The sequence below is a fragment of the Podarcis pityusensis genome, assembly GCF_964106645.2.
Source record: "Podarcis pityusensis genome assembly, chromosome: 5".
NCBI classification, from domain to species: domain Eukaryota; kingdom Metazoa; phylum Chordata; class Lepidosauria; order Squamata; family Lacertidae; genus Podarcis; species Podarcis pityusensis.
This window is the reverse complement of record NC_138032.1, coordinates 56859166-56873642: the sequence shown is the minus strand read 5'-3', so window position 1 is coordinate 56873642 and position 14477 is coordinate 56859166. Positions and strand designations below refer to the sequence as shown.

Genomic DNA, 14477 nt, shown 5'->3' with positions numbered 1-14477 from the left:
CGTTTCCTTGCTCGCGTGAAAGACAGGAGAACTCTCGCGAGATCTCTTAGGGAGCGGTTCGACTCTCAGTTTGGTTCGGACAGAGAGGATTGGTTAAAACGTGGAGGCGGAGCCAAAAGCTGAATTGTAGTAGGCTCAAAATTGGAGCCTCGCCAATTGACATTGTTTGCTTCTTAGTAGTTTTTTCCAGAACTCAAACCCAAGACACTCCTATGAATCCTGGGAAATGTAGATTTAGAGGGGAAACTGTAAAGGCCACTATGGGCTGAGCAGCAGTGAGGTTGATTCCACCTGTGCCTTCTGTCCACAGAGCTTGTGTGTGTTCAAATTTTAAGTGGAAATAATTAATGCCAGCTCTCTATATCATTTCTCGTTAGGGGGTTCTTCTGTGAAATGGGGCGAATGAAAGAAGTGCCCCCTTGTGCTGAGACAGTGCATGGTGGATTCTCAACCACTCACCCCCAAACATGTAATATCCCAGGCCACTCCAAACAGTGGTTAGTTAGGAGTATCAGAAGGGCAGAGTACCATTGGTCTACCCATCTTTGTACTGTCCGCACACCCTCTCCAGGGTTTACAGTCTCCGAACGCTGCAAAACAGGTGCTCTACCACAGGTCCTTCCCTTACAAATGAAGTGAGGGTCCAATCGTTAAGCTTTTGAGTAAAGGGCTGGGCTAGCTGCACTTCTCTGTGGTTTCAATGAGCTCTAAACATGAATATTTTGCATGCAGAGCAGGGTTGCATGCGTGAAAACTTTCACAGCAGTTGGGTCTACTCCCCAGACCATCTGTCAACAAACTGCAATTCATATGCGTGCGGTTAGCCCCCGTGGTTCTTTGCATTCAGCTGTGTAAAGAGATGCTTAAAGATGTGGCTAATGCATTGAATGCGAGGTTCGCCCGCTCCCCTATTAAGATGAATGAAGGAGACCCTTCCCCCGGGCTCTCACCCACCCCTCCGCTTCTAAATCCACCCGCGTCGGTGTGGCAATAAATTATAAATCTGCTGCCGCGTGTTTCAACTTCCCGTGTGCCTAGTCGAAGTCAGTGCTGCCTCTTAAAAGCCGGGAAACTAATAGAGAGAAGAGGCTGGCCTTTCTTGAAACAATAAGGGTTTTCTTCGCCTTTTTCATTCATTGCTGGGCGAGCTACGGAGGGCGCTTCTCCACCCGGTCGGTGGGTGATGGAGGGAGTCCCCGGCACAGAAGACGTGAGCTAGACAGTAGTGACCATGGCAACGAGAGCCGCCTCAGCCCTCCCTTCCGGCTCCCTTGCGGAGCTGAACCCCGCCAGACTACAGCAGGACTCGGGGCGCGCTGGGTCGTGGGGAGGCCATGCCCAAGGGGAGGCGGGCCAACCCCAGCACCGCGCGGGATGGCGCCTGGGTAAGGCGAAGCCCTTAGAGAAGGAGCCTCTGAGCAGCTCTGCTGGTCGGCGGCGGGTGTTTGTGTGGGAAGGGAAGGGAGAGAAAGGCATAGCCCAACGTCTCAGGTTGCAGCCTGTTGCTTATTTCGTCTTAGTGCTAAATTCCACTACGAAACAAGGATGGAGTAGTGCAGCTAAGTACTTAGACCTTCACCTATAACGGTCTTGGGGAGCGGGGTGTGTGGTGGTTTTATAAGGCCATGTGTATTACTTAAAGGTGTGAAATTTAAGCACACAACATTTATTTTCAAATAAATACGCCAATCCACGGACTTCTACATTCCTGTTAAGTTAGAGCAAAAGTCATGTGCAGACCCTGATCTAAAAAACCCCCAATGATGCTATGAACTTGTGCAGTTTTGCATTCTGAACTCGCTTAAAATTGTAGCACCAGCTTGGCTGACAGTTTTTTGAACAGCCCTGAGACTTCTGGGTATAGGGCAGTATATAAATTCTTTTTCTCTGATGCTAAACACACTTTCTTGGAAACAAGCATCCTTTTGTTGCAGAAAGGGATACTATAATGTTAAAGTAAAAGTACAGTGGTACCTCGAGTTAAGTACTTAATTCGTTCCAGAGGTCCATTCTTAACCTGAAACTGTTCTTAACCTGAAGCACCACTTTAGCTAATGGGGCCTCCCGCTGCCGCCGCACTGCGGGAGCATGATTTGTGTTCTCATCCTGAAGCAAAGTTCTTAACCTGAAGCACTATTTTTGGGGTAGCAGAGTCTGTAACCTGAAGCGTATGTAACCCGAGGTACCACTGCAATGAAATGAGAATATGTAACCATGTATATAACTGGCTACCTCTGACTGGATGGGGCGCCACCTGCAGCTATGAGTATCGGCTTTGCTGTGCCCCCCTCATACCCACATGCTCATCCAGGGGTTGATGTGGGGCCTGTTTGCCATTATCTTCATCACTCTGCATTCTCTGGATTGTCATTCAGAGCCCTCTGGGCTGTGGGGCCCTAGACTTTGGGGCCCCACAGTCCAGCCTTAGCTTCACCAATATAAGGAACCATTCCTTTAAATAAGGGACAGGTAATAACAGTACAGGATAAATGGAAGTGTGGACAAATCCTGTAAGAAATCAAGTGTTGGCGGTTGCTTTGGATTTGTTGTCATCATGAAAGTCAAGGATTTCTTAGACTGGTTTCTACAGCTGTATTTTCTACAATAATCTTATCAAAGGTGCACCCTTTCCCCTAATAACAACAACACACACAAAGCAATCCCCCCCTTTGGGTGTATTTCCATTATTTCTCTTCCCCCGCTAACACTCAGGTTTACTTGTCTAAATATTTGTCTTCTCCAAAATTTTACTGCCCAGTTAGTATGCTGCTCTCCCACCCCCACCCCGTTTGCCGAGAAAACACCTCATTACCTTCGTCACTGCTGGCAGTCATATAACGGGCAGAAGCATAACAGCATCTGAAGTGTGCTATAGTCCATGACGTCTGCCATAATAAATCCATTAGTCTTTAAGGTGCCATAAGAGTCTTTGATTTTTGTTGTTGCTGCAAGTTATTAACATGGCTACCCTTTGGGAAAATATTTTGAAGTTCTAAACTGAAGTGACAGTACAAGGAAGTGTTCACAGCTCTAGTATCGATTCTTCAGTTCATCCTGAAGCGGTTAATAATATGCAGAGCAGGTTTATGACATCACTGTCTGGCTCTCTCCTGAAACATGTGAACACTGCAATAACATTGAAAAACCCTGTTCCTACTTAAGGTCACTCTTCCACTAGAGTGGACCAGAATTGCAGCCCTACCAATTGAATAGGCTTGCTATTTATTATGAAATTTATGTGCGTTCTATTGCTTTCATTCATATATTTAAATTACCTACCCAAGCTTTGAAAATTGGAATTATATTTTATTTTGCATTTGATATTTGGTTTGTTAAGTGAAAGTAGAGTGGGATTCTTGCTTCTTAATGGAGCCTCTAGGTGTTGCTGCAATACAAATAATACAAACGTGCTTCTACTTTTTATATTTTGTTATGTTTTTATGTTTTCTTTATACTTTTGTTTCCTTTTTATGTTTCACAGTTTGCACAGTCTGGAAAGCTGCAAATATTTCCTGAATCTCTTACAGCCTCTATGCAAAAACAGATACTAAATTTAGAAGCTACTAATCAAATCAACAATAGATTGCCACAGATGTACAAAGTTCGGGAGAAGGTCAGTAAACATTCTTGCATTCATGAGTGTCAATTTGATGTATGAATGTTTGTGACTACTTGCTAGACTGATTATTTATTAGGTAAAAAATTAAATTAGCTTCAGTTTTAAAAACTGTAAACGTAACTTTCTACCCATATTATTAATCTTGTAATATTCTGGGCATATGTTGATAGTTATTAAATGTACACTGTAAAGTATTACAGAAGTTTTAACTTACAATTTCACTTTTGACTGCACAAATGTATTTTTGTCCAGTTTATATGCGATAGTATTATACATGTTGATAATAAAATGTAATAAAATGACTTATTTCATATAGGGCCGTCTTAATTTAGTTTTTTATGTCCTTAAGATTTAAGGATGAGGAACCTGTGGCCCTCCAGATATTGTTGGACTAAATTTTTCAACATCCCTGACCTTTGGCCATCTGCTTGGGGCTGATGGGAGTTTGGAAGTCTTAACAACAGCTAGAGCAGACATAGGCAAACTCGGCCCTCCAGATGTTTTGGGACTACAACTCCCATCATCCCTAGCCAACAGGACCAGTGGTCAGGGATGATGGGAGTTGTAGTCCCAAAACATCTGGAGGGCCGAGTTTGCCTATGCCTGCGCTAGAGGGCCACAGGTCTTCCATCCCTGCTCTAAGTAGCTCTTATTCAGTACATTATATAAGCCCATCAGAATCCAGCTTCTAATGTATCATACTGGCATGACAGTCTGGATCTAAAGAAAAAATATATATTAATAAAATCATCTATTAGGTTATAAATGAAAACATCTTGCTTAAATATCTGAATATTTTAGAGATGGTACAGGCAATATTTTTTGTCATGGAAACTGGTCTATATTTTCTCAGGCACAGGTTCATGTGGATAAAAATAGCATCTGAACTGGGCAATCACTGATATGATTTTCATGACCATGATGTTATGTGTACCTCAACTTTCCTGAGCAGTGGAAGTTCTAGGGCACAGTGCTTATGTGAGTTCTGTTTCCTTTGAAAGGAGATCACTGGAGGCTTATGGAGTTTTGTAACATTTGAGTTCATGTACAAATATAGAGGTTAAAAGTAGGTAGAGGCACAGATTAAACATGCAAATAGACAGTCAAATCCACTGCTCCATATAGACCTCCAGAGAGAGGCAACCCTGATGCTGTTAGCAGAGCTAAATCCCGAGAGCTCCATAAGCTATCTATCTCAATGCATGTTCTCCTCTCAGGGTGTATATTATAAGGTGCATTCAATGCTGGATGCAGGTGCCTTTTTGTGGTGCTGTACACCTGTCGTCCCCATGTCATCCTCATTTTGTTGTTGTTGTTGTTAATGATTTCATAAAAACTAAATGGAGAGATGTATCACTTCTTCCAACAAAACAGAAAAGAAAAATAGAGAGAAAGCACTATTGATAAAACAACTTTGTTTGTAGATCTGGAATAGTTAAAAAACACACAATAACAGTCATACTGTACAAACACCAATGAACTTCTTGACCTATGATTGCTTTCCAGTATATCCATTTTGTATGCTTTACACGGATATAAAAATTGTTCAGATTACTGAACAAATATCAAGAATTAGACAGTTAAAGGGTATCTTTCTTATTTAACTGCATATAATTAAAAACATTTACAAATTATTTGAATAATTGCAGCAAATTGCAAGAAACAGATGGTAGACAGGATAAACTATTTTTCAAATATTATTAATTTACTTTTTTTAAAAAAAGCAACCACCTATAATTGCAAACAAATGGACCAGGAAATAATGTCATTTGATGAAGGAAAAAGCACATAAATATGGGCTTCCTTAAATATGAGCTGCACAGATTGCCTTGCATTCTGAATGTATGTATGCATACATGTATACTATTTATTAGCTGATCTTCTGCTTAAACTCTCACCGTGCCTTACAGAATAAAACAATGAAAGCAATAGAATAACATGCAATAAAACATCTACAGATTAGAAGTTGAGGCAGAGAATAATAAAATTCCAGCATAAACATATAACACAATCTTAGACACATCTACTCTGAAGTAAGTCCCATTTATTGCAATATATATTCAATTCAATAGAGCATTTCTTCCTGGAAAGTATTGCAGGAGAAGAGGCTTAAAAGTCCCCAGCAAGTCCTGGGTTTCAACCTGGGGCTTAAAAGAAAACAAAGACGCCTGTCTTCCGTCACTACCTACTATGTTTGAGATGCAGAGAGAGAGAGATTGGTGTATTTAAGACAATTTGGATTATAGATACATATACCCACCTCTGAGAATATTAGGTATATCAAGATTTTGCAGAAGGGTTTGAATCTGAAGAAATTCAGAATTCAGTGAGATTGAGTATGAGGAGTATGAGGAAGAGTCCCTTGATAGAGTGTACAGAGCAGCGGCGTAGCGTGGGTTGTCAGCACCTGGGGCAAGGCAAGTAATTTGCGCCTCCTAACCCGGGGCAAGGCAAGTAATTTGCGCCCCCTAACCCCTAACCTGCCGCCGCTGCCAGCTTCTTCTTGCTGCTGCCTGGTCTGGTCTGGTGTGGTTCTCTCCCGCGCTCAGCGCTGCGCTGGGCGGCCGCTGCACTGTCCCTCCCCCAGATAGTCCCTCGCTCTCTCTCCGCACTGCACGCCTGGCACCCACCCCCTCCACAGTGGGCGGCGACCCAGCGGCTCGGATCGGATTCGCACAGCCAGCACTGCAGTGAGAGAGAGTGAGTGAGCCAGGTAGGGGCAGAGAGCTGCGAGTGCGAGCGCGCCCCCCCCAGATGTTGCGCCCGGTGCGGCCGGCCCCCCTGCACCCCCCACGCTATGCCACTGGTACAGAGGGCTTTCCAATCCCATCACCAAAGCCTGAAAGAGCAAAGGGGCTTCTCTTCTCATGGGTCTGAAGATTCTGGAAGGCTGTTTGGGCGCTACAGCTACAATGGCTACCATATTTACAACTTCCCTCACAACCATTCTATGCCCCAGCCAATCTGCTCAGGACCCAAAGCAGAACCTCAAATGTCAGTGGGTTCATGTGGGAAAAGATGGTTCTTCAGTTATGTGACCAATTTCCCTCTGTCTGTTCATTCTTGTTGTAGATTGTATAATGTAGAGGAAGGGAAATAGATGGATTTCACAACTAACTTTCAGCAGTCCAAGTTTTTAAGCATAAGAATACATGGCTGTACCATTCTATTTTATTAAGCTGGCTAACTCTTTTCTGAATGCACAAGAACGTACATAAGAAATGAGTCTCATTATTTCTGTATGTAATATTAATTTAGGAGGCATGCCTTCTGTGTTTTTCAAACGTATTTTAAGGATGGGGTTAAATATCACTGTTTCCTTCCCAGTAGAGTGATTTAGTGAAGCTATGAGGGTACATCCCAGAGGTTTTGGTTTTACTTCCTACAGTTCAAGCAGCTGCAGACTTTGTAATCAACAGTGGTATCCTTCAAAAGGGCAAAATTAGCAACTTGAAGGGAATTTGTTCAACTGAAGTAAAACTTGAATGGAATATGCTCTTGCTGAACATCAAAGCCAAGTAATGCAACCTTTCACAGGATAGTTCTCTTTGAGAATAAAAAACAGTTTTTTGTTTTTTTGTTTCCAACCTACTACATGTTAAGTTTAATTGGATTCTTTCTTAGTCTGGTGTTTACTGAGCTCACGGTAACAGCAACCATGTTTTAGAAACAGGAATAGAGCAAAAGGCTAAAGATCTGTGTCTGAGGGTGGAGGGGGATTTATATTTCTAAACCATCTGTCATTTTGGCCACTGATTAAAAGAGGCTATTAAGCCATTGGTCTATTATGTTCTGATCTGGCTTTAATTAGTGTGACATCTATTTATTTCTGTTGTTTGTTTGTTTTTTCCACTGTTTAGGAATATTCTGAGAAGTATGTATGATCCTTTTATGATGAACTAAAATAGACATGTCAGAATGAGCAGATTGCCATTAGGTGGTATATGATGTCACAAAAACACAGTGTGAGAGACTTGACTTTACTTGAACAATTTTTGAATAACTGCTGGAGAAGGCTTTTCTCCAGTTTAAAAGAAACTGGAAGCTAACTGTGGGCAACAGCTGACTGTCTAATCTCTCCCTGTGAGGCACCACTCTAGCTGTGAGATTAATTAACTTGCTTAGAGGGAGCACTACAGCATTTCCTTAGTTGTATCACATTGTTCTTACTTTTGTTGCAGTCTTGCAAATGGTTTCAAGTATAGCTGAATTATTTAATCGTTAAGACTGAGTGAATTCACTTACTACATACATAAACTGGGGTCCAAAGGTGGAACTAGTTCCATGTACCCAAGGGGCATTTATACTTGTATTTCCCAAAAAACAAAATAAAACAGCCTGCATAGCAAGCAGTTTTTAAAACTGAGGGGACTTTCAAAAGCCGTTTGTAATATGACATGGGGATCTGTTCAAAGAAAAAGAAAAAGTCAAAAATTCCCCAGGGTGTACCCAAGTCCTTGGGGATGCCTAAAGTAGCTCTTTGAATCCTGGTATTTCCCATAGTACATTTTAAATAAGTCCTTTAGTTATGTGTTAGAGGGCCTAGAAATGTTCGTGGATATAACTGCACTCGGTGGATCTAAAAAAAAAAAGGATCTCTGAAATTTTTGACATCTTCTATCAGTTAATTCTGGTCATCGATTACAGTGGTATTAGGGTAGATATCTAGGCTGGCAGAGCAGATCTTGTCATTTTTTTCGGTTTACCTAGATCCTTCTTTGAAAATTGTAAAACCAGACTCATGGTCTAAAATAGAGAATATGCTGAGAAGTGTTAGGTGGGGCCTGAAAGAAAGGTTTCTCAGTTAAATGTGTTATCTGATCTTTGCTTTCCAATGCATGTTAGAGAACAGAAACTCTTTATTTCTGGAATTCTGTCAATCTGGCAGGCTGAAATAGGGGAAGCCGGCAATATTCAGATAAATAAATTTTTCGTGTGCACAATATTCGCAATTATAACCAAACATTTTTGCAGTTGAAACAATCAAAATATAATGTTGGAATGCTATTGACTTCTTAGAAAATTTTAAGAATTGTTATTAGTAGACTGACCCTACAGCAAAACCAACATCTGCCTTTGCAGTTTTGTTGCCCTCCCAGCAGTAAAGTAAAAAGCAAAATAATATATGAATAAGCAAGAGATAACATGGCAGCACCAGAAGCCATTGCCACAGGGCCCCCCAGAAATTGCCACAGCCCCCCCCCATAAATGTTACTATTGTGCACCAACCATAGCCACATTAGATGGGCGCAGAAGGCACAAGTCACTGCATGGTGATGGTCCACACACCTTCACATGTAAAAACAAAATCCCATACACGAATCATCCAGGAAGAGCCGACAATGCAATGCCCAGTTCAGCTTCCATATGTCAAGATCCGTGTACCTCCAGTGCCACAATCAAGTGAAACCTCATCAGATGCAGCACATACCAGAGGGGTCAGGGCCTCCTGTAGGAAACCCCAACACTTCACTGAAGGAAAACACTTGTTCAGGAAACCTGCAGAATCAGGGGACCTGATGCATCCCAATTAAATTTACCACCTGGCTCTGGACCCTTCACAGTCTTCTCTGGGATCTCAAGAACAGAAATGGGAATGAATAAAGGTGAAAGCTCAAGCTAAACAGTGCAGGAATTCATTGTTAAGATATGCTTAGAATCAAGACCTCGTTAGTACGCCAGTCTTACTACCAGTGTTAGAAACTAGGAGCTAAATGGCACCTTAAACCTAGGTTGTGGGCGCCACAACGGAATGTCTAGGTGCACTTTTTAATAACAAGAATACAAAGCTGAAAGTGAATGAACTGCAGCCAAAAATCTTATGTTCATTTTTCACATAATCTAGTCCTCACAGCAAAAAACATAGTCATGCTTCCCATGCGCGCACCCTTAATATTCTTATGAAGGTCCCACAAAATGCTGCCTTTCTGTAAGGCCAGCTGAGAGGCAGAACCTATCAGCTTGCCTGACGCTGCAGTGATCTTGGAAGTCGAGCCGGCAAGAATTTCTTCTCCAACGCCCCCAGCGCCAGCAGTGGCAGCTGTAATCTGAAATCTTAGGTGCAGTACTGCACCCAGAGCTCAGAAATTGCTCACGCTAATTCAATTCCCAGTTGCAAAATGCGCCTAGAACAATGGGAGTTTCGAATGCTGCTTACAACAAAAACCCTCAGTTGCTGCCTGTAAGCTGTTTGTGGAACAACTGTAAGGGTTTGTTCCTTATCAATCATCTAGACAGGCTGCTGTTCAACACTTGGCTCTCTTATGTATTAATTCCAGTAGCACTGGAGAACTTCCCTGCTGGTCAGTAATCTAGTTGTCAGTCATCTTGCTTGCTTGCTGCCTTGCTCCCATGCCTATGCTGAAAGTCCATGGATTGCAATGGATAGAAGAGCAATAATTGATTTCTCATGCTACAATATTTCCTGCAGACTACAGTTTGAATCCTGTAGCTTTCCAAATACTGATGGCACTAGCTTAATTTGCTACATCCCTTTTGCCAGGTAAAAATCCAGGACCACAGAGGGAAGGAGAGAGTTCTAACCTAATCATAGCAGTCAGTTCTATAGTACAGGACCATAGAACATGGGGAACACATAGGCAACAAGCCTCCTAGGAAAAACCAAGTCTCACACAACACTATCAGTGATTCCACAGAGGCATCAATGCACCAACTCTGTACCAATGTCTGTGTGATGGAAGTGTACATTTTGCAAGGGAGAGGACTACATACATATACTACAAGATACATATATACTACAACAGCAAGCTCACAGTCCAGCCAATCTCAGTGGGAAAGAAATGGAATGAGAATAAGTGGGTTTTGGAAATACATTGCAATGATTTTTTATTACAAGGCGAAACTTACTTTTGGGGGGTCCTGCTAGCAAGAAATAGCAAATAGCTAGAAACAGCCATTTTAAAAGTTATTTTGAAACATAAAAGTGCAAACTAGCTGTGGTCTTTCATCTCATGATAAATTATGGGAGGGGCTGTGAGCTGGATAAATTGTCTCGTTTGTTCTTTTCCTCCCCCAAATTAAGGATTTTGTAGCAGGGTGCTGCACTACTTGGCTATTTGGTTCCCTCTAACTCTGTAGTTCCGAATTAAGACTCTTAAAACTGTTTTGTTCTTTATTTGCATTTTGTTGAGTCTGCAGGAGGCAGTTGGCTTTCACTTCACTAGATCACAGAAAATCTTTAGAGACTAGCTTTCCTGGCTGTCGCTTAATATGAGATGCCAGAAATTGGAAACTAACTGTAATAAAATTTAACATGTGTACTTGTGCTTGCTATATTTGAGACTTAGCCATTTTCAATATATAGTCGGTAATTTGATATAATATATAGCATATAATATATAGCATCTTCTCAGTGGGTGGCACTGAGCTCATAAATCTCAAGTTGATTCAATTACGAGTTTCCTTTTGAAGTCCAGCTTTCATTAGCTGTAGACTCAGCACTAAAAGAAATCTTGGTATTTGTCTAAAAATTTGTGCCTCTATAAATAAAACTGATCTAATTCAAAAGTTTGGGTACTTATGTAAGTGTGTAGATGACTAGGAGAGATTAAATTCTCTTATAAATTTAGTGTATAATGTAATCAATCTGTATTCTTTACTAACAAACTACCAACAAAGAAACACATTACATATAGGCATGTTTACATGAATGTAATATTGGGTTTTGTTGAATATGAAAGCTACAGCAATACTGCACATGCATAACAATTATTATATTTTTCTTGTTTCTATTTTTAGAAACCAGTAAACACATTTCCATTTTCAATCCATGATAATAGACATTGTTTATTGAATGTCGGAGAGTACTTGGATTCTGTAAGTATTGTGTTTTTTGCTTGGGGCAAGGGGCTCTTTCTTTTAAGAGTTGCTGTCTCTTTTCCAAGTGAGCAAATTCATTCTCCCTTTTGTAGTATCCCACTTTCAAATGATAGTAGAATTGATGTAAAAAAGAGTGAAAGGCAGAACTGATGACAAACAGATAAAAATACATAGATAAGACATAGCAATTTAAACAAAACGATTAAAGCAACATAAAATCAATCAGAATAACCTCTGCTGCTCCTTACTAGAAAAATAATTTGTCTAATGCATCAAGATCCTACTTAATTAGAAGCTGGGCTAAAAAGTTTTTAGCTGGTACCTACAACCAGTAGTAGCACCATCTAGCTTTCCAGATATAGGACATTACATAGTTGGGAAGGCCTTTTCATTAGTTGTAGAGGTATGACCATCACTCAAAGATGGTCTGACAAGTAGGCACCCCCAGCAAATCTTAATGGCCAGGTGCAATTTACAGGGAGATGAACCTAGGTCCTAAGTAATTTGGAGCGTTATTAAGTGGCTTCAAAACTTTGGCTCAGTATAAGACAGGCAGCCAATGTAGGTTCTTCAAAATGGGTTTTATAAGAGTACAACTAGACAAATGAGTCAATACTATTGTCACAGAATTCTGTACCAGCTACAGTTCACAAATCATTTTCACAGGCAGCTCCAGGTAGAGCATATTAAGTATTCTGGAAGTTACCCGGTCACTGTGGCTGAGCTATCTGTCCAGGAGTGGCCTTAGAGAGTAGATCAGCCATACACTAGCTTCCACTAACAAAGATGAGACCAAGAACACCCACATATTGTGCACAAGTTCCATCAGAAGGATTGCAGCTCTCGCCATAATAGGCCATCTACCAAATTCCTGGCTTTAAGGACAACCTACCTACACCTGTCTTTTGGGTATTCAGCTTCAGTTTATTGGTCCCATCACTTCCTCCAGAGAGCAGTCTGATGCAATGCTAAAGTGTGATAAATTTTAACGGGTTTGCTTGTTTATTTATGTTTATATCTTGTCTCGTTGCAACATTTAAGACAGATTGCTTGCCCTTAACATAGCTCTTAGAAGTGCACAATAAGTGTCCTTAATCAGAAGAATGGAAATAAATGCTTGCTTTTATGAATTATATAGCTGTCGAGCCTAACCTTGATCAAAATGTCAGACTCAATGGTGTCAGTAAGGGCTACCTCACACATTGCTGTAGAAGCAGGTCAGCATTAAAATGTAGGGTGGAGTTCAATGCTAGGCCTACTTAGAGTAAACTCATCAAAATTAATGAGTATGACTAAGTTTGGTCTATTCATTTCAGTAGGTTTACTCTGCATAGAAATTAGTTGAATTCCACCCACAGTGTATACTTGTGTCTACTTCACACTGAGTGAGGCAACTCTACATCTTTTTTCACTATGGAAAATTAAATTGGCCTTGGTTCCCTGATTCAGTGATGTACACAACTGTGCTTCAAGTTTGTTGACGTGTATTCGCTTCTCCTGTATATCAGATGAGAATGATATCTTTAGAAATTAATTGTTTATCTGCAATTATCAAAATGCGCTCCCAAATATGCTAATAAAACTTTCTGTGATGGTTCTGTAATTAGGGTATATTGTTAGCTACCTTAAACAGTGAGAAAAACCTGAAGTATATGTGTTTTCTTTCATCTCTTTTAGGGACTAGGTCTAAGGAAATTTCAACGCGAGACATGTCAACACCATTCAGAAAGCTACCTTTTTTTGGCCCATGAACCCATTCCAAGCAGTACTGACAAGCATACCATTTATCAGACTTCATTTGTCGAGTATCCAAATACCAAGCGGTCCATTCTGGGGCGATTTCCCAAAAGCCATGCAGATAGGTCCTTTGCTTTAAATTCTTCAGCTGCAAACGATTATCTGTGGTTTTCAAAAGGCCATGCCATTCCTAATATTTCAGCTCCTGTCAGGCCTGAGAGAAGCTCTCTCTCTGAGCCTCAGCAACTTTTACCTGCTGAACATTCAACAGAATAAATTTTCCATGTGAAGACGCTACTAAACCACATTCCAGTGTGGATTTACAATAGGCTTTTAAAGATTAGCAAACACCACCTTTATCATTCTACTTTTCCCCCCCTGGATCTGAAATTATTTTAAGAAGCTAAGTGGCATTAAAGCAACAGGAATTGGATGAGTGGTTGCATTTATACAGCTGGGTGTTGTATTTTTAAAAAAGGATCAGTGTATTTGGAAAAGGGAAACACATTTTATGTTTGCCTTGAATATAAAATAACTTTAGTTTTCGCTCTAAAACATCAAGATTTTTCACCTTGTCTCTCGAGGTTTGAGCTATCTCTACCTCCATCTGGCAATCGGTTTAACAACCTGTGTGAATACATGGGATGTTGCCCATGCCTCTGTCATGTCCCTGCAGGATGAGATGTGTCGGTAAAGATAGCATCTGATCAATCATCTTTAAAGCTGTTTAGAGCTTTGAGGAAAGCGGGAGGCATATCAGTGTAACTCTTGCTATACTCCTTCCCCATTTGCTTACATGCAAAGTTGTAAAGGATACTTTGCGTAGTTGGGAGTTTTCAGATGTTTTAGCTGAGGAGACCTATGAATGAAATGTATATTTTTCTCTATTCAGGATGACAACTCATCCTAAGATTGGCCTGGTGCCACTTATTTTGTGGCAATATTATTTATTCTGGAACACAAGAGCTCTCTCTACATGGATGCCATACTGCAAAATATCATGGCACTGTAACAGTTTATAATATATGTACCACATCTCCATGGTGTCATTTATTTTTTGAAAATATTGGCCTGGCAGTTTCACATTAGCTGGTTCTGCAGCATAGCTGCCAACACCTACTGGGTGTTACTCACCCTCAAGGTTCCATAAATGATTCGTGGGTTGTATATTACTATATGAAAATCATTGCTGTGCATGCAAGCATCCTGGTCACACTCAAAGGACAACAATTTTCTAATACATATAAGGTTAAGGATTTCACACCTTTAGCCAAAAACCCTA

The 14477-nt window shown here is 40.9% G+C and overlaps 1 protein-coding gene across 1 annotated transcript; it reads left to right on the top strand.

The window, feature by feature from the left end:
• The first annotated feature begins 1225 nt into the window (after positions 1-1225).
• Positions 1226-13628, top strand: TEX36 (testis expressed 36). The gene is made up of 4 exons (XM_081005341.1): positions 1226-1385; positions 3482-3613; positions 11378-11455; positions 13136-13628. Exons 1-4 carry the CDS (start codon positions 1335-1337, stop codon positions 13469-13471), a joined length of 597 nt encoding a protein of 198 aa, XP_080861467.1. The 5' UTR covers positions 1226-1334; the 3' UTR covers positions 13472-13628.
• The last annotated feature ends 849 nt before the right edge of the window (positions 13629-14477 follow it).

Excerpts from the sequence above, each read along its gene's own strand:
- TEX36 (XM_081005341.1), top strand. The coding sequence starts at position 1,335 with ATGCCCAAGGGGAGGCGGGCCAACCCCAGCACCGCGCGGGATGGCGCC. Across the intron at positions 3,614-11,377 it reads TGTACAAAGTTCGGGAGAAG|AAACCAGTAAACACATTTCC; the intron begins GTCAGTAAACAT and ends TTCTATTTTTAG. Across the intron at positions 11,456-13,135 it reads TCGGAGAGTACTTGGATTCT|GGACTAGGTCTAAGGAAATT; the intron begins GTAAGTATTGTG and ends CATCTCTTTTAG.